Source organism: Athene cunicularia, assembly GCF_003259725.1.
Source record: "Athene cunicularia isolate RWA chromosome 1 unlocalized genomic scaffold, athCun1 chr1_part2, whole genome shotgun sequence".
In the NCBI taxonomy this organism is placed as follows: Eukaryota; Metazoa; Chordata; class Aves; order Strigiformes; family Strigidae; genus Athene; species Athene cunicularia.
Window position 1 is genome coordinate 66389706 of NW_020799092.1, and position 22323 is coordinate 66412028.

Below are 22323 nucleotides of genomic sequence, written 5' to 3' on the forward strand. Positions count from 1 at the left end.
TCCAGAAAATCATCTTCAGTAGAAATACCTGTGCTGAAAGGTATTTTCTCAGAATCACCCATCCAAGCCTTCAAACACACTCCCAGCCTTCCAAAAGCCACCATCAGAGCAAAATCCTTGGGATCCAAAATATCCTTAGAATTACACAATTATTTAGGTTGGAAAAGACCTTTAAGATCATCATGTCCAACTAAACCATGTCCCTAAGCACCACATCTACACGTCTCTTAAATACCTCCAGGGATGGTGACTCAACCACGTGAAGAAATTTTTCCCTAATATCCAATCTAAAACTCCCCTGGTGCAACTTGAGGCCATTTCCTCTCACTCTATCACTTGTTACTCAGGAGAAGAGAGCAACAACCACCTGGCTACAACCTCCTTTCAGGTCTTCCCTCAGCCTCCTTTCTCCAGACTAAACAACCCCAGTTCCCTCAGCCTCTCCTCATACAACATGTGCTCCAGAGCCTTCACCAGCTCTGTTGCCCTTCTTTGGACACACTCCAGCACCTCAGTGTCTTGCTTGTAGTGAAGGGCCCAAAACTAGACAAGTATTGGAGGTGCAGCCTCACCAGTGCCAAGTACACGGGGTCAATCACTTTGCTAGTTCTGCTGGCCACATTATTTCTGATCCAAGCCGGGATGCCATTGGCCTTCTTGGCCACCTGGGCACACTGCTGGCTCATATCCAGCTGACTGTCAACCAACACCCCCAGGTCCTTTTCCACCAGGCATCTTTCCAGCCCCTCCTGCCCAAGCCTGTAGTGTTGCATGGGGTGGTTGTGACCCAAGTGCAGGACCCAGCACTGAGCCTTGTTGAACATCATACAGCTGGCCTTGGCCCATTGATCCAGCCTGTCCAGATACCTCTGTAGATCCACCCTACCCTCGAGCAGATCAACACTCCCATGCAACTTGGTGTCATCTACAAACTTACTGAGGGTGCTCTTGATTCCCTCATCCAGATCATTGATAAAGATATTAAACAGAACTGGCCCCAATACTGAGCCCTGGGGAACACCACTTGTGCCCAGGTGTGGGTCTAAACTGAGAAGGAAATATCAAATATACCAAGACACGTTCCCCACCTATCAAATTCCATGACTCCTCTGAACAGTGAATAGCAGCTCCTGCACTTTCAGGACTGTGATGTACATCACAGATGTCCCTGCCATATGCGTGCAAGTGAAGCACAGCAACCACAGCCTGGTCGAACTCTTTCCCCATTTTATTCCCTGCCCTCTCTATTTCATTTTCTCCCCAGGTACCAGCAGTCTGAGCTGATCAGGTGTTGGTGATAGTCCTGCTTGGAGTGGGAGGTGAGACTGAGCTGGGTGACCTTCAGAGGTCCCTCTCAAACAGCATTGCTGTCTGGTGTTTCTTTCAGAGATGGTCTAAATTTTTATCAGCCTGAACTTGTATTTAACTTTTCAAGCTGCTGCTGCTATTTCAGACCTGAAGAAGGGCTCTTGTGCCAAAAAACTTGTCTTATGCCAACTACACCCATTCGTATAAGAAGTGAATTTACCTTTGCATACAAAACCTTGTCCTGAGATTGCTTCACATCCACAGTGACAGGGGCAGGAAAAGCAAAGCATCAGACAGTCAAGCTACAAAGTTATAAAGTACTGTATCACCTCCAGGGGGGAAGGATTATCGTTGAACTAAGCCAAACTGAAATACCTTGATTTCTGTTTAATAAACGAAAACCAAAATATTTCCTTTTAATTCAGACTATCAGAATCAAAATATTTTCATCTTCACACTGAGAAAAAAAGTATGCTCAGTATTTTAACTGAACTAAGATTAAAACAAAAACCAGAATTTCTTGCAGGTTGTAAATCGTGATTTTCTTTGACCAGTTCTTCCTGAGTAAAAGGCGTGAGCCTTGGGAGGGATGAGGCAACTCTGGCCTGAAAGGGGTCTGTTTTCTTTTGAACAGTTTTGCCAGGTGAACATGGTGTTAATGGAGTTTTGTAGTGGCTCATCTGGGAGTTATTTGGAGACTAGGAAAGGAATGGGAATTTACAGATCTTAACTGGGATATTTCTTCATATAGAAACTTGCAGTGGAACACAGCTTTCAATGTAGGGTTACCCCCAGGACTTCCAGCTTCTCACTTTTATTAGAATATCTAAATTGGCACTCAATGACTTCTCTTAAATGGGAAAGTTCAAGCCAACTCAGCTGTTTTTAAATATTTTGGCAGTTAGACAACAGGCAGAGCTGATGAGGTGAGGCTGAGAGGAACTGCTAATGTAGAGGAAGGAGAACTAGATGAGAGGACTAAGGAATAGTACCAGGTCCAGATTATTTTCTTTGCTTAGCTGACTTTGCAATTTAACAGATGCAGAAGAATTATATTTCTGAAGTAGCAGATTTAGTTCTCCCTACAAGAAGCAAGTCTGAAATTGGAACATTCCATATCTATATTCCCAGTGTTTCCAGTAGTGTTTTCCTAGTGTGAGATACTCTCTTGTGAAATCCTTTCCACTGCAAAATAAATTGATATTTTGATAAATGTAACATAATGCTGACATGTAAGCTTTCAGTTATCATTTAAGGTAATAATTGAGAAAAACTAAATTTCACTTTGTATTTTGTGGTTTAAATGACTTCTCTACATTGTACAGATATTTTAACCTTCCAATCATGTTTCATTTTGTATCATATTTGAAAACATTTAAGTTTATTTTATGGGAAACTTTTTTCCCCCAGTTATTGCTGTTGACATCTTTGACAAGTCTAATTTCACGGGAGCTAGAATACCACGATTTCATGAAATTAAAGAAGATTATCCAAAAGATCTGGAGTCATCTGTTGTCTTCCCTGATACTTTGTTCAGACCTTCAGACAGGAAAGGTAAAACTCTTCTGCTGATGTTCAGAGGGCTCCTAAGGAGCGTGATTAATCCTTGCAAAGCAAAGTGGTACTAGGGTGAGAACAGGGCGACCATCTACACAAGTGAATATTATTTAAGGATGGAGCAGCTGTGCATACTTCTGAGGCATTTTGCCTGCCGGCAGTGACAGGAGTATGGGGGGGCTGCATAACTGGCTGTACCTGTCTATCAGGTCTCATTCACAGCCCCTCGAACCACCCTGTCAATGCAAGAGAAATGCTCTGCCTCAATTCCCAGCCGGGTAGGATGGGACAGCCACCTGGAGACTGCAGCCCCACCGCCACCTTCCCCTGGTCCCTGCAGAGAGGGAGGGAGGTGGTGGGAGAGATGGAGAATCCCAATCCAGGAGCAGAGCCATGTTACCAGAACTAGACAGCAATTAAAATTTTGAGCTGTGCAGGAAGATGGGCGATGAGGGAGAATACCTGGGGAAGTACCTGCTTGCAGTGTCTCCGAAGTACCCTGAGATTGCTGAGAGGAACCACAAGTTACCTTGGGCAAGAGAAGAGGGTAACCCAAAGTGCAATAATTTTACACATACCATGGCTGAATATCCTCTGAATGGGGAAATAGTGGCACTTGTGAAAATAACACATAACAATTAATAAGCTAATACAACTTTATGACTTCTTCATCAGAAACAGGGCACCTGCTTGTATGACTTGTATCTTTTCTGTAAGAAAAAGGGGAATGTGAATTTTAAGAGATAACTGCAAAAAATGAAAGCTCATTATGTGACAGAAATCCTGTGTGACCAGTTGGTGTATTCATGACACTAGCTTTGCTGTATATAAAGATACATGCAATTAAATAGCATGCATATTGTTTTAATTTTCTCAAATCATGCACAGAATATTTACATACTTAAGGATCTTCTAGTTTAGAAATGGCTTATTTTTTATCTAGACTAAATAGTTATGCATGACTCAGTGGTTACTTGATTACCAGCTGTATAACTATGAAATGTGCTAAAATTTTATTAAAAATATCAAATATACCATTAGCACTGTAAGCCTAGAGTTATAAAACCAGTAACGTTTCTGTATCTTTGCAAAGCAAAATTAACAGTTCAAGTGGTAGCTCCAAAGCTGTGTAGAAGGAATTTAATATTTGTGTTAATTCCATAGCAGTGCCTACAATGAAGCCTTTGAATCAAAAATTATCCTCTAAAGTGAACAGTGATGCACTAAGCCCTGAGGGTGCCTTTGCAAAGAGAAGGAAGCGACACCCAGATGATTCAACACATCATACTGTTGCTATGGTCATTATATACCGATCCTTGGGACACCTCCTGCCTGAAAACTATGATCCTGACCGAAGGAGCTTGAGGTAAACTTCAGACTTGTTTGTGAATTGTGCATATCCCTTCTTCCAGTTGCTCTGAGTGTGCAGGGGAGACAGAGCTGCTTTTTATACTGATCAAAGGTCATCTGTGCTGCAGTTGTCTCTTGTCCCCCTCTGGCACACTGTGAGAGAATAACCACGTCAGTAGTCCTGGCTGATGGTGCATCTCCTTCCCTTTCTGAGTGGAAGCGACTAGAAATCTTCTGTTTGCAGAACCTACCAAATCAGTGCTTTGCATTTTAATGTTTAGATCACTGTGCAATTTTTCTCCTTCTGCAGATTGCCAAATCGCCCTATTATTAACACACCAGTAGTGAGCACAGCCATTCATAGTGATGGGGAGCTTCCTCCCAACCTGGTGGAAAAGCCCATCATAGTGGAGTATGCCATGCTGGAAACAGAGGAGAGAACGAAGCCTGTCTGTGTCTTCTGGAATCATTCCATCACGTATGTCTCCTGCTTGCTTTAGGACTGTGCATGGCAACTGTCTCAGTAGCAGAGAGGTTATGCCCAGGAATATAATTCTGGAGGAAACTCCTTTTTGCTCAGTTTATTCAACTGGCGACTGATTTCTGGTGGAATAGAGCCATGTAGTCATTTCCTATCAACATGAAAAAAATTAAAATAATCATCATAACTCCTCAAACAAAGGATTAGCCATATGGTTTCTAACAAACCTGATGCAATCATGTCTTTCTGCAGGGTTCATTTTCACCCAGCAGTAATAATTCTCACAACCTCCTTGTGTTTGCTCATGCTTTTTGCCCACAGATGTATATCTGGACAGGCACAGTCCAACTCCAGAGCCGGAATTCATGGCTTATCTGAGGTTCCTAAATCAGGACTCTCATTGCCCCATGCCCTCTTTCTAGGAGGTCATCTCCAGGAGATGTTTTAGTTCTTACATAGGCTGAATCTTCTGTTACACTCCAGTGATTATGAACATGGCAAGCAGGCACCCACCCTTGATGCTTCAGCCAAGGTCAGTGCAAAAAATTGCAAAACCAAGTCTTCATGTTGGTAAAAAGGAGGACTGAGGTTTTGCAGATAGAATTATATGAGTAAAGATTATACATTTTCAATCTCAAATTTTTGAATTAAAAGTCAACCCAAAGACAGTTGCACTGATAAGAAGCAACTTACCTTTCATTCCATCAACTATTGTGGATTTGCTTTCATTTGTTTTAGTGAAGGAGGGAGAGGAAATACCCTCTTTGGGACCTTAGACTTCTTCCAGTTGTGAGGAGGCCATCGTAATACATAAGCAGAACATAAGGAGAAAGTATTTGACTCTAAGAGGGAAGTGTGAGGGAGAAGATTAAATGTTCTGAACATGGCTCATTTAGGTCTTTTTTATTCAGTAAAATTAAAGATACAGATATATTTTTCTTGAAAATACGAAAAAGGTTAAGAACTGTATATGCTTGTATGTGTTTTGTTGGGTTTATGTTATTGTGAAAACAGCATAGTCCTGTTGGAGATATTTCAAGAGCGGATAAAACAAAAGAAAATGTGTTGAGATGTAACTACATGTTCTGCATGTTATGATTTCACAATATTGCAACTATTACATATATAATGCAATTTTCAACCATAAAACCATGTATATAGTGAGAGGATAATATTGTCTGCCCAGGGTAAGAGACATAGCTGTTACTTGTTTCCTAACAACCCAAAAACTCTAGTAAACCTGTGGAAAAATCCATTAAAAGGCAATATCCCGTCCTGGAAATAAAAGAGCTAACTAACCTGGGAAATGTTTACCTCCTAGTCAAAAGCTTCAGGAGATTATATCATTTAAAAGATCGAAGAAGCTACAGAAGTCTGTTATGTTTGCAAAAATAAACCACTCCATTTTCCTGCATGTAAAGTAGTATATTGGATTGTACGTACAGATGATTCTGCCAATTGTGAGGGAATGGCAAGTCCTTTCTCATAAATTTTTAAACATCGTATGGACTTGAATAACTCATTAGCTCTAAAGTGATTCATATATTAGCTATTCGCTGGCAACTTCAGTGGCATTGTTGTCTGTATTGCATCTTCCTACAGCCACGGTTGAAAAGCAGCTCTTAAACTGCATGTAATGAAGGAATTTTTTTAAAGTGAGTACTTTTCAAGAGAAAGTGATATTAAAGCTGTTTAACAAATATTTTAGTGTTGAATGAAAAATATGTCATATCTAATTAAAGACTCAGTAACTACAAGACTATTTTTATTACTCATTAACTTCAGAATAGGATAATTAATATTAATACAAAATAATTTCTGAAGTCACTGGAGTTAACCAAGGCTGCATAGAGAAGAATCTTTAAGGGAGCATTTCCCCCCCAATGTTAATACAAGTTATCTCCTGATAAGAAATATTCTTTACCAATATTAACCTTTTCTCGTGTATTTTTCAGGTGAACTCTATAACAAAATCATTATTGCTGAAACATGTTTCCCATAAAAGCTCTACAAGTAGTGTCTAGATCTAGGGAAACAGAGGTGACTCAAAAACATGTACCTCTCTGTGGTTTTGTTACTTTTATCTTCATTAGACAGTCTGCAAGTTCTTCCCTGTATTGATAATGTGGTCACTAACCCAAAAGCACATTTAAAGAATTTTTTTTAAAACTCAAATGAGATTATAAAATGACAAAATTTGGTCAGAAAAGCCAGCTGTCATATCAGAAACTACTTTTTAATGCTTTTTAAGTTGATGATATGCTTTCAGGCAGGTGACAGCTGTAAATATTTCTGTCTTGGTGCTCACAGTCCTCTCTGGTTGCAGAGCGAGAGCTGCCCCGCAGAGCAGTATCAGCAGGAGGCAAGGGGAGATTGCTCTCAGAAAGGCCTTTTTTCCCCACAGGATTGGCGGGACAGGTGCCTGGTCCTCCAGGGGATGTGAGCTGTTTTCCAGAAACCAGAGCCATATCGCTTGCCAGTGTAACCATATAACCAGTTTTGCCGTCCTGATGGACATTTCAAAACGAGAGGTGAGTGATGTCAAGCTCATGATTTTTCAGGGCTTTGATTTTTGAGGGCTTTGATTCAGAACTGGAGCTTGAACTTTGAGCGTGACTCAGAGCGTCGGCACTGGGTCGATCCCATGTTGCGGTGTGTCTGGAATGCGTTGCTCCATGCTTGCCAGTACCCACCATTGGGTCTGCTGAAAGAAGCTTCTGCCTGGCTGATGCACCCCTGGATGTTGCCTGTACACACTCAACATGTTGAGTGATTTAAGAGGTGACATCATTCACTCACTCCTGTTGGTCCTGAAGCAAATCAGTATATTGACTCAGTAGTAATGAAAACATTGACATTCTAAGCAGCAGGTTTGATTGGAGGAAAAGAAGGAAAACCTCACCGAGGTTCTGTCTGTGTTTCTATAGAATGGGGAGGTGCTTCCTCTGAAGATCGTCACTTACACAACCGTATCCATCTCACTGGTGGCTTTGCTGATCACCTTCATACTGCTGGTCCTGATCCGCACCCTACGTTCCAACTTGCACAGTATCCACAAAAACCTGGTGGCTGCCCTTTTCTTCTCTGAGCTTGTCTTTCTTATTGGAATCAACCAGACTGAAAACCCGGTAAGAGTTATTCTGTGCTTATTGCTTTAAATCAGGGAGTTCATATTGCGACTTTTACCTGTTCTCCTCTGTTTCATGTTCTCTTCTTTTTTACTTCTGTTTGGCCTTGACAGTCATTCGAAAAACATCAGACTCTTAATATATTCTTGTGTGTTTTACGTGATTAATAGTAATGCCAGGAGATAGGGCTATATCTTATTTTCAGAGAATATATGACAGCAGCCCTGTTGAAGGCTTATGCCAGGAACTGCACCCTGAATACTGATTTTTTCCTTCCTTTCCATCAGTTTTCTGTCTTGCTTCATCTGTTCAGCAGGAAGCTCTTCAGTTTCTTCTGCCACAGGTACCTCACAAGCCCAAACAGCTCCTGGTGTTGGCTGGTAGGTTGTCAACTATGTGTTGCTGTGCAGGTGTCAGTACACATGTTGTACACCCACCATGGCCATTCTGGAGAAGCCACTTGCCAGGTGTGGGACAGCTTGCTATATCCAAGAATCAGAAGGAAACCTGTCGCTTTGCTTTGTGCCTTCCAGCCACGGTGCTGTTTTCAGCCCATCATCTCTGTTACCAAAGCCTAGTGCAGACACCTCCAGCATTGTGCATGTCAAGAAACACAAGCTATGAATGGACTGAATATATGCCACACATGAAGCATGTATGTTCTGTACCTACGACCTCATTGCTATCTCAACTGTATAGCATTATATTTATTATTGCTGCTGATTTTTAGTAACAGCTGTCTCAAAAGTCATGGTTGCCATGCAGACAGGTAGGAGACAAGCAGGCAAGGGTTCTAGCACTGCCAAGTTTCAGTCACCTGTACCAAATGTGCAGCAGACAGATGAGACATGATATGCAATAAAAAAAATGTCCTTAACAAATATAAAGAATATTCAAAATGTTAGCGTAGGGATTATCTGAACACTCTGAAGAAAATCCATTACTGTACATGTTTCAATCTAAATTTTGAGAGGGAACTACAATCTTGAGATGAAAACACATGAAAAAAAAGAACCATGCTGATTCCACATTGTCCAAGCAGCAGAAGTGGGAGAATATACCTACATTCAATGAGCATCATCACAGCTATGGTAATGACACCATGGTGCCTAACCACACAGCCTAACTTGCTCTATAACTTAAGCCTAAAGTGTCACACTGGTTTCTAATATCCATTTGAGTTATAACATACATTCTAGAAAGTATCTGACCTTGACTAATTTCAGCTTCCAGTAACTGAGTGTTATCAAGGCCTTTTCCTAGTAAATTTGAGAGACCTCTCCTATAAAAATTTTCTTCCCAGGAAGCCTGTGTTCAATAGTATTTCTTTTGGAAAACTAAATAAAATTAAGCTGCTTAAATTCTTCAGTTTCTAAGATTCAGGTTACTCTGTTGCCTTTCTTCTGGGCTTTCTTCCACCACTTTAACCTTTTGAAAAATTGTGAGTGCTAAACTGGGTAAAGCTTTCCAGCTGGTTGTGTCACTTCCAGTCCCATATTCCGATATTCTCCTGCACTGGGAACTGCAGTCCCTTCTCTTCTGCTATGGTGAGATCTTCTGCAGTGATCTGCCCTCTGGGGTATGGTCTCACATCATGTGTGACCCATGTTGGTTTTGTTTTATAATATACGAGTTTGCATATTAAAATAACTTTGCTCAAATGAACTCACCTTACCAGCTGATACACAGCACTCCATGTAACTTCACCTTTCCAGTTCTTTCTTGAGTACACCACTCATTTTTCACTGCATTTCACTAGCAAGGAGTTCATACTCTTTTTCTCTGACATGAATACTGAGGAGCAGTGGGCCAAGCCCACATCCCTGCAGAATCTCACCAGAATTTATGCAGTAAATGATGGCTCCTCATTTCCAGGTTCCTTTCACAATATCGTGAAGCACCAAGCAAAGGTTTATAAGAGTAATAAACCAGTTCATTGTAACAATACCACAACTACTAATGGTCGTACTTGGTGAGACTGTTCTCCTTTGCTTCTTCTCATTTTTATGCTTTGGGGCTTATGGCATGATCATGTCCTGTAGTGTTCCAGGACTCAGTAAAACGCCCCAAAGCTTTAACCCCCTTACAAAGACCTTTAAGTTACAGAATATATTTCATATGGCAGAAAGCCGCTCCTTAAAGCCTACCCAGTCAATTTGAGAAGTTAGGAGGGCTGTAAGCCATGTCTGCTTGAGACAATTATTCATCTGTCTGTATGGAATGAAAGTTGTCTAACGAGTCATGCACTGATGAACATAAAGAAGTAAAGAATGCTGGAGCACAAATAATGCTGCGCTGCTTGGCACCCAGCCTGGCTTTTATGGGTTTCTGTAAATTAACAGTCACATTTTTGGGTGAGGTTTTAATCTTTCCCTGGACTATTGATAGAAAGTGATTTATTTTCTTTCTTACCTGAAAAAGGTAATGTTCAGGGCAGCAGTCTACTCATATGCATGTGCGAGTAGGAACAAAAAAAGCACTGCTTACATAGAGGGAAGAAAGGTCTTTTATTTGGTGAGCCACATTTTCAATAACACTTGGTGTTATAATAAAGCTGATGCAGTAAGTGAATCCAGAAATTTGGCAGTCTTTGTATGATTCCTTCATTCGGCAAAGTTAAACAGGGAAACCTACATTTCTGAGCATTATACCATGAAAAAACACTAAAAAGTCATGCCAAAATCTGAAAGCAGAGTCAGTGATGCACAGGAACAAAAGGTTCCAAAACACAATGTAAAACATTTTGAAACAAAAGTTGAATTGTTACACAAAGTGCTCTTAATTCAAGTCTATCAGCATATCCTTGGCAAAATCCTTTGCTTTGCTTCTGAAAGGGTAAAGTTAATGGTGAGATTTCAATTCAGGTGTCGGATGCTTGTGGTCAATCCTGTTTTCACCCATCTAACTGTTAAATTGGGAGGGGAAGCTGATTAGCAGATATTACAGAAATGCAAATCTGTGAAGGTCAGAAGTTTCAAGGTGGCCATTTGGTCACAAAGATGACTGCAGCTACCAGTTTGCACACTGTAGCTGTTACTCTTAAGGACCCGGTCTCTTTGGTTTCAGCAGGTCCTTCATTTTTGCTGCTCTCAGCCTGACAGAGCTGAGTGGTCCACTTTGTGATGCTGATGTAGTAGAAGAACCAGATCCAAACCTGGGCCTAGAAGCTCCCCTTGATCCTAGCCAAAGACATGAACTACCAGGCCACTAGCCTGATTTCTGCTGGTCCTCATGACTTCTGTGCCTGACTGCAAGTAGCACAGCCTCAAGAGGAAGGTAGAGCCAAGCATTTCTGGACCCAGAATATCCTGCAGCCTGGCGATTAGAGCGGTTTTCTGCAGTGGATAAGAAGTGGGTTAACCCCTCTGCTCAAGCCAGGTAGAGCCTAGAAGCTGCTCTTCCACTTTGTAATCAAATACTCTGATTTTGACATTAAGTAAAACATTGGTCTGCAGAGGAGGTGGTGATCTGCTTCTGTCTGCATCATTTTAGTCCAGTGCAAGGCAGCCTCCATGACTTGAAGTGCAGATGTGCAGGGTCTGCAGGGTTCATCAGTGAAGGGCAAAGCTGCAAGGACAAAAGAGATGGCCACTGCCTTACCCCATGGATGCATCCACAGTCTTGCTTCTCAGGGTTTTTTTTGAAAAAAGAGCCCAAGAAAAGGAGCTATAGATGGAACAGACCTTTTCAGACCCATGACACAAATACATAGAAGACTATTTGTGAGACTGACATTTAATTTAACTGATAAGAAAATCCCTCAAAGAAAGGCTGGGTTCCTTTGGTTCAAGTCTACAGATCATCCATTGCTCATATCCAGCACATTCACTTTTCCTGGGCTGTAGCTTCATAGATTTCTGTCCCCAGAAGTAGATTTTTTTGAGCAAGAAGAATTTTCTCAGGGACTGGTCCTAAACTCACCTAAGATCTTCTCACACCTCTCCTCCACCTCTGCCAAATACAAGGAGAGTTTCTTTGTACTTTTTTATCTACTAATACCAGGCACAAAACATGGTCTACTTTAAAACAAAACAAAACTGTACCAAAATAGCACACTTTCCTTGGAGACAGTTCTCTCTCAAGTAGCAGAAAAACCTATAGGATTGCTCTTGATGTGGACATGGGAGACACCGAATCAGTGCAGGGCTGAGGGTGGCCATTCTCAGAAGCAATTTGTTGGCTTTGCAGTGAGACTGGTTTGGCTGATGCAGTTAAACACACTGTGGCTGAATTTGGTGTAGTGGCATTGTGCAAGCGAGACTTAGCTGAGGCAGGGCAAAGGGGTCTGCAGCCTCCATAGAAGCATCCCCACCTCCTGCTTTGCACCAGAAGAGCCACAAGCTCTGCCAGCCCTGCCCCTCCTGTGAGCAGAACTAATTCAATCAACCAAAAATCCTTACCTTTTTAGCAAATATGCACAGAGAAAATAGCCACAGAATGTGGAGGGCAAGGGCAATGACCAAAAACATGTTGGGTTGATAGGGTAAAACTGAATCAGGCTCAGAACAGGCCACATGATTTTTTTTTTTTTAAAAAAAAAACAAACAAACCTTTCACAATATGAACAGCTTTTCTAAAACTCTGAAAAACTTAATTAATGGCAGTGTATTTGTTCTGCCAAAACCTTTTTGTTACACTTACCTTTAGCTGCAGGGGGGACCCAGTGACTCACCAGATTGTGATTCAGAAGAGCAACTGTAATTTCCCTGCCCTTTCCCTTCTGCAGTTCGTGTGTACCGTGATTGCCATCCTCCTGCATTATTTCTACATGAGCACCTTTGCATGGATGTTTGTGGAACAGCTCCACATATACCGGATGCTGACTGAAGTGAGGAACATCAACTTTGGGCACATGCGGTTCTACTACGTTGTTGGATGGGGCATTCCTGCCATCATAACAGGTACCCTCAACCATCCCAAAACAGCTTCGTTTCCCTTCCCTGCCATCTTCACTAGCCAGATTGAGGAAAGTTGCTCCATCCCCTAGACAGGTATGGGTGCACTCAACTACCGCTGTCACTTCAGTCTTTTCCTGAACAGAGGCAACACCAGATCATGTCTAGCAGAAGTCAGCCTGAATTTTGCAGATCTGTGTACCGCATGTCTGTTTCCCCATTTGAAGTGATACTGAGAGTTTTACAGTAACATAAACATAACTGCACCCAGATTAAAACAGGAGTTGATATTATTGCCTGGGAATAACAGTATTTTTATTTTAACAACTTTGCCAGTAGCCGTCGGAAATTTTCCTTCCCTGTGCTGGTGCCCTGGGATATGGGCATGCAGTCTCTTGGGGAGGTAGCTGCAGTGGCTTCAGACGCACTGCTGCCCACAGGACATTCCTGCCCTTCACTGGACATTCCTGTTGCCTACCCTCGACCAGCAGTAAATGCTCCCTGAAGGGGATTTCAGTAGTTCTATTTAGTTGGAATAAAAATGAGCTGGGAATACTCAAGCAGCCTTTTACTTCATTTCAGATACAAAAGCAATAACTTCCAGTTGAGGAAAAGTGGTGAAAAGCTGGTGGCAGTAATCTTCTAAATCGTTCCAGGGTGATCCACAGGAGCACATCCATCTCCACCCTCACCATGCCTATTTTTGCAATCAGACATTTCCAGTCTACCCTAAGCACATGGTGCTGCATTAATTCAGGCAGACAGCTCCTTGGGAAATACGCTTCGCAGAACAGTTGGAGCGGGGTTTTTTGGTTCATCTATTTCAGCATGTATCTGTTGCCATATGGGAAATCGGATCATAGGCAGACAGTTAACTTTTATCCAATTACTTTTATTTTTACAGATAACAACATACTGTCAGCAATGGCAGAGGTTTAGATGTCTCTCAGATCAAACAAATAGCTATCACTCATACACACTTGCAAAAATGCTATGGAACAAGTTAGACCTGAAAATATATGGGTTTTTTTTCTGTGTGACTTAAGAAAGTGTAATACAGTGTAGGTTAGTACAGGTTAGTTCTTTCTCCAGAGAGAGCTGATAAGTTTTTCCATATGACCTTGTGCATAAATAATTTCTACTTCTATCAATTTATCCAGAACACAGTGGAAAGCACAGCCCAGAAGCCTCTGCCACTCTAGACATATCCCTGACCTTTTAAATAGAAATCGTCCTTGAACTTCTAAACCATTTCAGACCTGAGTCACTTTTATCAGTGCATACAGGACTACTGCAGTATATTAAGGAACGTTTAAGTGCAGTCAGATAATTGGCAGCATCATTTCTAGTAGAAAAGAAGTATCATTAAATAAAAATAAATAATTTTAATTTCAGAACACCTAACTCTTAGAAGACTTTTGTCAGCAGGATTTTCTGTTTCATGCTTAGTTTCTCTCCTGAATTTTAAATTAATTCAGACCTTCTCAACAGCAGTATTACGCAATCTAAATACCGTTTTTACATTTTTCTACTTAGATATTGTTGTCTGTGATATGGAACTGTTTTACACTTTCAAAACCATGAGTTATGGTTCCAGTTTGTCTCCTGTAATTTAACTTCTGAATCTGCTGAATTTGCAGTTCAGTAATTTGCAGTTTAAATGAAAAGTCAGATCCTTATTACTGAGCAACTCAGAGGATTTTGTGAAACAAAGGGTAAAGAAAACCAAGCCTTTAGTTTGCCCTTCCAGATTTAGAAATCATCTGAAGAGAAAATTATTTAATCATAAATAGCATAAATTGGGATTTCTTACCCCAAAAAACATTGTTACTGTACATATTTTAAATAAGCTTCTTTTATAAATTTTAAATTTTAATATCTAAACAGTAAAAGGGTTCCAGATTCATAAGATGCATCTTAAACATGATTTCTTTTGAATTGTTTTATGAGGGAAGGATTGTGTATGTTTCTTAATAGTGGAAAAGTCTAGATATGGGAAGAAATTTTAACCTTGGACATCCAAAGGACTTTTTTGTTTTATTTGAAAGATAAATATCTAGCCCATTTTATCTTTATCATAGTTATTCTGAAAAAAAAAAAAAATCTGCAGTAACGGTGGCTTTACTCTGTTTTGTTTTGGGTTTTTTTTTCTGTTTTCCATGCTTAAACTGATATTCAGTTCAAGCAGGGACATAGTCGCCCTAAGGCATCTGTGATTGGACCGGGCTGCTTGCAGAAGGGAACCTTGACATTTAGGGGGGTGGGCGAGAAAACTTAGCAAAATGTTTACAGAGGGAACACCCCAGCAAGGAAGAACCACATTTAATCACAGCATAGAAAAGCAAATTGCCATGAATAGAAATAGGATGGAAGTTGGAAGAAGGCTTACTGCCATTATAAGAATGCATATCTGGAATATTCCTCCATGGGGAGTGATAGTGTAGCATTTTAAAATGCAGTTTGATCCATCTAGGAGAGGGATTTTATGACTTCCTTGCCTCAGGAGCAAAGGGATGCGTTTGGCACGCAACGAGACCCCTCCAGTTCTTCATGGCACCACACTATCTGGTTAGCATATTTGTGCTCTAACTGCTTTGCCATGGAGACTGCAGTGCTCATGTTGAAACAGATTCTTACATAGCCCTAAACCCAATATCCCCCAGAAAATGGCACTTTCCAAATCTGCTGTTTGCTGAGAATACTAAGCAAGGCGATGGGTCAGGAGAGAGGTGGGACTGACCCACAGTTGCCTGAGTCACACACGGCTGCTGAGCCCACAGGAGCTCAGAAGGGTTGAAACATGCCCCTCTGGCAGCACCTCCCCATGGCACGCTCTTGGCACACTCCTGGGATGGGTGCTGGTCCCCACAGGATGCTTGGCCGTAGGACCAGCCCCAGTTCCTGCAAACATCAGTTTGCTATCACATAGCCTGCACACTCAGTCTGCTCAGGACAGCCAGGCTGCAGCATTTAATTGGCATGCCAAAACGATTCTCTATATTACACTGCACTGCTTAATTCTGCCTTTGGGTAAAGTGTATTTCACATATTGTTGACTGCAGTAAAATTTGAACCATGTACCTGAAGACTGCAATTTGCCCTATTTGTTTAATGGACAACTTTAGGGTAGGATTTTGAGAGTGAAAAAATGTTGCTGTCTGCCAATTACTCTTAGAGCCAGATGTTTGGTCAAACTGTAGTTTAAATCAAGTCCCACTAATGGCAAAATCGAGTCCTGGGAAACAGACTGCGTTTGTTGCATCTGTATAAAATACTTTATGGTCCCTTAATCATTTATGGCTAATTCTTTCTGGATGGCAACTGCTGAAGGGGTTGGTGGAAGGGCCGATGGGAGCAGGGAGGGAGACCAGTCCTATCTCATTCCACATTTCAGAGAAAACAGATCCAATATCCACTGCTTTGCCAAATAGCCATTTTAATTTTCATAGACTGTGGGCCTGTACCAGATGTGAATATTGGCTGTGGGCCACCTTTAAGCAGCATGAGTGAAACACAGATACCTCTCCCTTTTTCAGTGTCTTTTTATCTAAGCACGCGGCTTTGGTTCAAAAAAGGCATTTATTAATGTACATGTATTCTAGCAGAGAACAGCACTGCCATCAACCTTGGCTGCCTCGTTGAGTCAGGACATACGCTCTAACACAGTAGGTGCCCTCAATGCCAAGACAACATGCTGCAGCCGTTTACCATATGTCATTGGCCATAGGCTTCGTAGGGATCAATTTCTGTGTCTTGAAGAAGGAAGATCTCTCTGCAGATGGGGTGCACCTGTTTCAAAAGGGGAAAAGGATCTTTGCACAAGAGTTAGCAGTGCTCACTGAAAGAGCTTTAATCTAGATTTGAAGGGGGAAAGGGATAAAACCAGACTTGCTAGAGAGAAGCCTGGGGGCAGCACACCAATGTTTGAAGGATGATGTGCTAGCAAGGTCCTTCAGTCTGCCATTTCAGTGTAGGTAGGGGACGGAGATCCATACAATGGCAAGACACAGGTTACTGATGTGTTAGAAACCATGAAAGTGCCTGAGAACAGTCATGTAGGAATTGGGCTTTTTTCCCTCAAAAATGTGGCAGGATCCAACTGAAGTGCATCTACACCAAAGCACACAGCATGGGCGGCAAACAGGAGCTGGGAGCCATTGTGAAGTGGGAAAACTATGATATAGCTGCAATTACAGAAACGTGGAGGGATGACTCATACAACTGGAGTGCTACAATGGATAGCTATAAACTCTTTAGAAGGGATAGGCAAGGCAGGAGAGGCAGTGGGGTAGCCCCCTGTGTATTAGGGAGTGTTTTGACTGTCTAGAGCTTGATGACGGTGACAACAAGGTTGAATGTTTATGGGTAGGAACCAGGGGGAAGGCCGAAAAACAACCAGATATCATGGTAGGAGTCTGTTACAGGCCACCCAACCAGAATGAAGAGGCAGACAAAATATCCTGTAAGCAGCTGAGAGAAGTCTTACAGTCATTAGCCCTTGTTTTTGTGGGGGACTTCAACTTATCGGATGTCTGCTGGAAATACAGTACAGTGGAGAGGAAACAGTCTAGGAGGATCATGGAGTGTGTGGAAGATAACTTCCTAACACAGCTGGTGAGTGAGCCAGCTAGGGAAGGTGCCCCACTGGACCTGTTGTTTATGAACAGAGAAGGACTTGCTAATGATATGATGGTTGGAGGCCATCTTGGGCATAACGATCACAAAATGATCGAGTTTCTGAATCTCAGAGAAGTAAGGGCGGGGGGTTCAGCAGAACTGCTAGCTTGGACTTCCAGAGGGCAGACTTTGGCCTGTTTAGGAGCCTGATTGACAAAATCCCTTGGGAGGCAGTCCTGAAGGGCACAGGAGTCCAAGAAGGCTGGACATTCTTCAAGAAGGAAATCTTACAAGCACAGGAGCAGGCTGTCCCCATGTGCCGAAAGACAAGATGGCAGGGAAGACAGGCCTGACTGAACAGAGAGCTTTGGCTGAAACTCAAGGAAAAAAAAGAGAGTTTATGACCTCTGGAAGAAGGAGCAGGCAACTCAGAATGTCATGACGTTATGCAGGAGAAAATTAGAAGGGCCAAAGCCTAACTAGGACTTAATGTGGCTACTGCTGTAAAAGATAGTAAAAAATGTTTCTATAAATACATCAGCAGCAAAAGGAGAACTGAGGAGAATCTCCATCCTTTATTGCATGCAGGGGGAAACATAGTGAGAAAGGATGAGGAAAAGGCTGAGGTACCTTTTTTGCCTCAGTCTTTAATAGTAAGACCAGTTGTTCTCAGGGTTCCCAGCCCCCTGATGGAGCTGACGGAAGTGCTCACCAAGCCACTTTCCATCATTTATCAGTAGTCCTGGCTAACCTAGGAGGTCCCAGTTGACTGGAGGTTAGAAATGTGACACCCATCTACAAGAATGACTGGAAGGAGGATTCAGGGAACTACAGGCCTGTCAGTCTGACCTCAGTCCCAGGGAAGGTTATGAGGCAGATCAACCTGAGTGCCATCACGTGACACATACAGGACAACCACATGATTAGGGCGAATCAGCATGGGTTTCTTGAAGGCAGGTCCTGCTTGACTAACCTGATATCTTTCTATGACAAGATGACCCACTTAGTAGATGAGGGAAAGGCTATGCATGTTGTCTACCTAGGCTTTAGTAAAGCCATTTCCACAGCATTCTCCTGGAGAAACTGAGTGCTCATGACTTGGTCAAGCACACACTTCACTAGGTTAAAAACTGTCTGGATGGCCAGGCCCAAAGAGTGGTGGTGAATGGAGTTAAATCCAGTTGGTGGCTAGTCACAAGTGGTGTTCCCCAGGGCTCAGTATTGGGGCCAGTTCTGTTTAATATCTTTATCAGTGATCTGGATGAGGGAATCAAGAGCACCCTCAGTAAGTTTGTAGATGACACCAAGTTGGGTGGGAGTGTTGATCTGCTCGAGGGTAGGGAGGATCTACAGAAGCATCTGGACAGGCTGGATCAATGGACCAAGGACCGTGACGTTCTTCAAGACCAAGTGCTGGGTCCTGCACTTGGGTCACAACCACCCCATGCAACGCTACAGGCTTGGGCAGGAGAGGCTGGAAAGATGCCTGGTGGAAAAGGACCTGGGGGTGTTGGTTGACAGCCAGCTGGATATGAGCCAGCAGTGTGCCCAGGTGGCCAAGAAAGCCAATGACATTCTGGCTTGGATCAGAAATAGCGTGGCCAGCAGGGACAAGGAAATTATTGTTTCCCATTACTCAGGACTGGTGAGGCCGCACCTCAAATACTGTGTTCAGTTTTGAACCCTTCACTACAGAAAGACATTGAGGTGCTGGAGTGTGTCCAAACAAAGGCAACAGAGCTGGTGAAGTGTCTAGAGCACATGTTGTACGAGGAGTGGCTGAGGGAACTGGGGTTGTTTAGCCTGGAGAAAGGAGGCTGAGGGGAGACCTCATCACTCTCTACAACTACACGAAAAGAGATTGTAGCCAGGTGGTTGTTGCTCTCTTCTCCCAAGTAACAAGTGATAGAGTGAGAGGAGATGGCCTCAAGTTACACCAGCGGAGTTTTAGATTGGATATTAGGGAAAAATTTCTTCACGGAAAGGGTTGTCAAGCATTGAACAGGTTGCCTGGGGAAGTGGCTGAGTCACCATCCCTGGAGGTATTTAAGAGACATGTAGATGTTGTGCTTAGGGACATGGTTTAGTGGTGGACTTGGCATAGTTAGGTTAATGGTTGGACTTGATGATCCAACATAAATGTTTCTATGATTCTGTGATTTTGCAGGTCAAAGGCAGCAATCCCAGTCCATTGCCATAAGGGCAAGGTGTAGGTCACCAAATCAGGCAGCACTGTAAATCAGCAGGTGGAGGTTGGGCTCAGAGACTCCCTTGAAATTGTCCAGGATTTTAAAAATAAAACAATAAAAGGTGTGTTCTTAACTCAATTGCCTTGGGGGCGTTAGCAGACTCCATTTCAAACAGTGCTGAAAGCAAGAAGAGATACCTGAGATGGCAGCTCAAAATGAATCCCACCTGAGCTCAAGTGGTTAACTCCTGTGAGTTCCCAGGTTCCTTTGTCTCTGGTGTTTAATTAGCAACAGCAAGCTCACAGCAGTTAAGAATGCACTTCTTTTTGTAGTATAGACATCTCCCCAGTTATGATTCATGTCATTCTGCTGCGTAGGCTTATTGAAATTCCTCAACATGTCACTCACCCTCAAGGCTTCATCACAGTATGTGAGTATGACTATAAAACTTCTGAAACAGAATTAATTTGGGACTTACATTTAGTCATTTTTATGCAGCTGAACTTTGCTCTGGTAGGCAAAACTCAGTATCATTTAATACAGAGTGACTAGCATAAAAGCTTTGATTTACAAAAGTTTTATTTCAATATTTGCCTTGATTTTGACTTCCCAGACTGTCCCGTTAAACACATTTTGCTGTTACCGTTTCATTTATCACACAGTGATTTGAAAATGTGCCTGGTTACATAGAAGTTATCAGCAGCACCTTTCTGATATACTTTCTCTCCATTTTGTGACCCAGGGCTTGCTGTTGGTCTGGATCCACAAGGCTATGGAAACCCTGATTTCTGCTGGTTGTCTGTTCATGACACCCTTATCTGGAGTTTCGCTGGGCCCATCGTAATTGTTGTAGTTGTAAGTATGGTGGAGTTGGCATCCGGAGCTGTATCTTCCTTACTGCTACCTTTTCTTCTATGTTTTATCAAACAGCAGTCATAATTACATTTGAAGACAATGTACTTGAGAATTCCTCTTTTGCTTAAACAGATAAGACATGAGCTGAGCTCCTGGAAATCAGAGGAATGCTTGTCAGTGCAAAGATCACTTTGTGGAGCCTTTGTTCCATGTTTGAAGGGTTGGTCAGTGAACTTTTTAAACAAATCAACAAAATGACCCATAACAAGTCACTTCATCCAGAAGTCCGAAAGCAATATTAAATAATTCTAGTTTCTAGAATTTAAAAGAATGGGCTGGTGTTTAACTTCTCCCTTAAGGCTTCCCGCAGTAACAGAGCACCAGAAGATAAACATTTTTCGTGTGGCTCTATCCTGAATGCAAATGCAGTTCTGGTCTCCTCATCTCAAAAAGTATGAAGGAGACCTGGAAGCAGTGTAGACTGGGGACACAAGTCATCAGAGACATGGGACAACCCCCACTGGAGGACCAACCAAGTGGACTGGGAACCTTCAGCTTAGAGAAGAGAAAGCTACAGAGAAGGGGAAGGAAAAAGCCTGTAATAGCATGGTGGTCTGGAGAAAATTACTGTGGAGCTAACTGCTCAGGGTCTTTTCTAACACAAACAGTAGCAGAGGTGGCAGATTCAGAACAAACAGGATGAGCTGCATCGTTTTTCAACAGCGAATTAAGTTTAGAACTCCTGGAAACAGGACAATGGCAGTGGTAAAGCTCTGCATGGTTTCAGAAGTGATTAAGTGCAAATGCACCACCCCACGTAGTACATCCCAGCTGTGGAAATCAGTGGAGGCTAGAGGAGTATTCAGAGGAATTAGCACTATATGCTTGCTCTGTTACTGTATTCCTATATTCTGGTTTGGCCCAGCTGAAACAAGGTGCTGGGCTGAGTGGACCCTGGTCTGGACAAGGACAGCCATTCTTCAGTTTTTAACTTTCAATCAAGCCTGTTTGTGTAGGGCTGCCTTACTGAGTTTCATCCAGATCAAATCCCAGGATTGTCTTGACTATGTTGGCTTCAAATGAGATGCATCTTGGAACTTAAAGACCTGTAAATTGAAGGAAAAATATTCTTGGCACCATAAACCATTTTAGGATAAAAATTGCATTTCCATTGAAAACTGAGCTCTAACAAATGTGCAGAAGTAATCCATGCTGTTATTTCAATTTCCCTTTCAGATAAACACTGTCATCTTTATACTAGCAATGAAAGCATCATGCAGACGAAGGCAACGTTCATTTGAAAAAACTGGAGTCATGTAAGTTTGAGTTCAAAAACCTGTAGAAAAAGTTTGGCCAGGATTAATAAAGGGACAGAATTACCTAAAAGTCAGTATTGGAGTGGGAAATAAAAAAGGGGAGACAGTCAGCATTGGTAGAAGCAATTGGAGCTGCTTCACCAGCGTCTACTCCCAGGGCTCTGTAAAACCTCCACCATGGTGATCTGCACCACCAAGAAGTGTAGGCAGGAGAAGGGAGGGGAGGGGAAAAGGTCTGGTCTCCAAATGGTATCATTATAGTCCTTCCAGATCTTTCATCAACTCCCTACTAAACTGTCACTTCACCTCCACTTGTGGCATGCCCAGGTAGACATAATTTGTGTCTGCCTCTGCTCACCTGTGGCTCAGAAAGGTCCCCTCCCAAATGCCTGGATCACAAGCTATGTCATGGCAGAGACCAGTTGAGGTTCCCTAGCTGAGGACCAGCCTCTCCCCATCCTGCTCCTTGTGGGATGAGCAGAAAGCCTCGCAAGCTGCAACCTGCCGCCTTCCCAAGCTGCTGTGGCAGCCTGTTGCCATTAATGTCTGTTTTGCCCAAAGCTCAGAATTTACCTGTGAACTGAAAAGTGATTAGCTAGTGGCAAAAGAGCCCCCCCCCCCCCCCCC

At 42.5% G+C, this 22323-nt stretch overlaps 1 protein-coding gene across 6 annotated transcripts in view; it reads left to right on the forward strand.

The window, feature by feature from the left end:
• The window catches only part of CELSR1 (cadherin EGF LAG seven-pass G-type receptor 1), a 174361-nt gene that overhangs the window by 141280 nt on the left and 10758 nt on the right, over window positions 1-22323 (forward strand). For 4 of the 6 annotated variants that reach the window (XM_026868159.1, XM_026868161.1, XM_026868162.1 and 1 more), the window contains exons 20-27: window positions 2719-2862; window positions 4030-4231; window positions 4526-4693; window positions 7101-7227; window positions 7624-7824; window positions 12551-12725; window positions 20268-20380; window positions 21617-21696. In XM_026868159.1, the coding sequence (XP_026723960.1) occupies window positions 2719-2862; window positions 4030-4231; window positions 4526-4693; window positions 7101-7227; window positions 7624-7824; window positions 12551-12725; window positions 20268-20380; window positions 21617-21696 (1210 nt within the window). The remainder of the gene's footprint in view (window positions 1-2718; window positions 2863-4029; window positions 4232-4525; window positions 4694-7100; window positions 7228-7623; window positions 7825-12550; window positions 12726-20267; window positions 20381-21616; window positions 21697-22323) is intronic. The other 2 variants (XM_026868160.1, XM_026868165.1) reach the window with 1 other exon arrangement.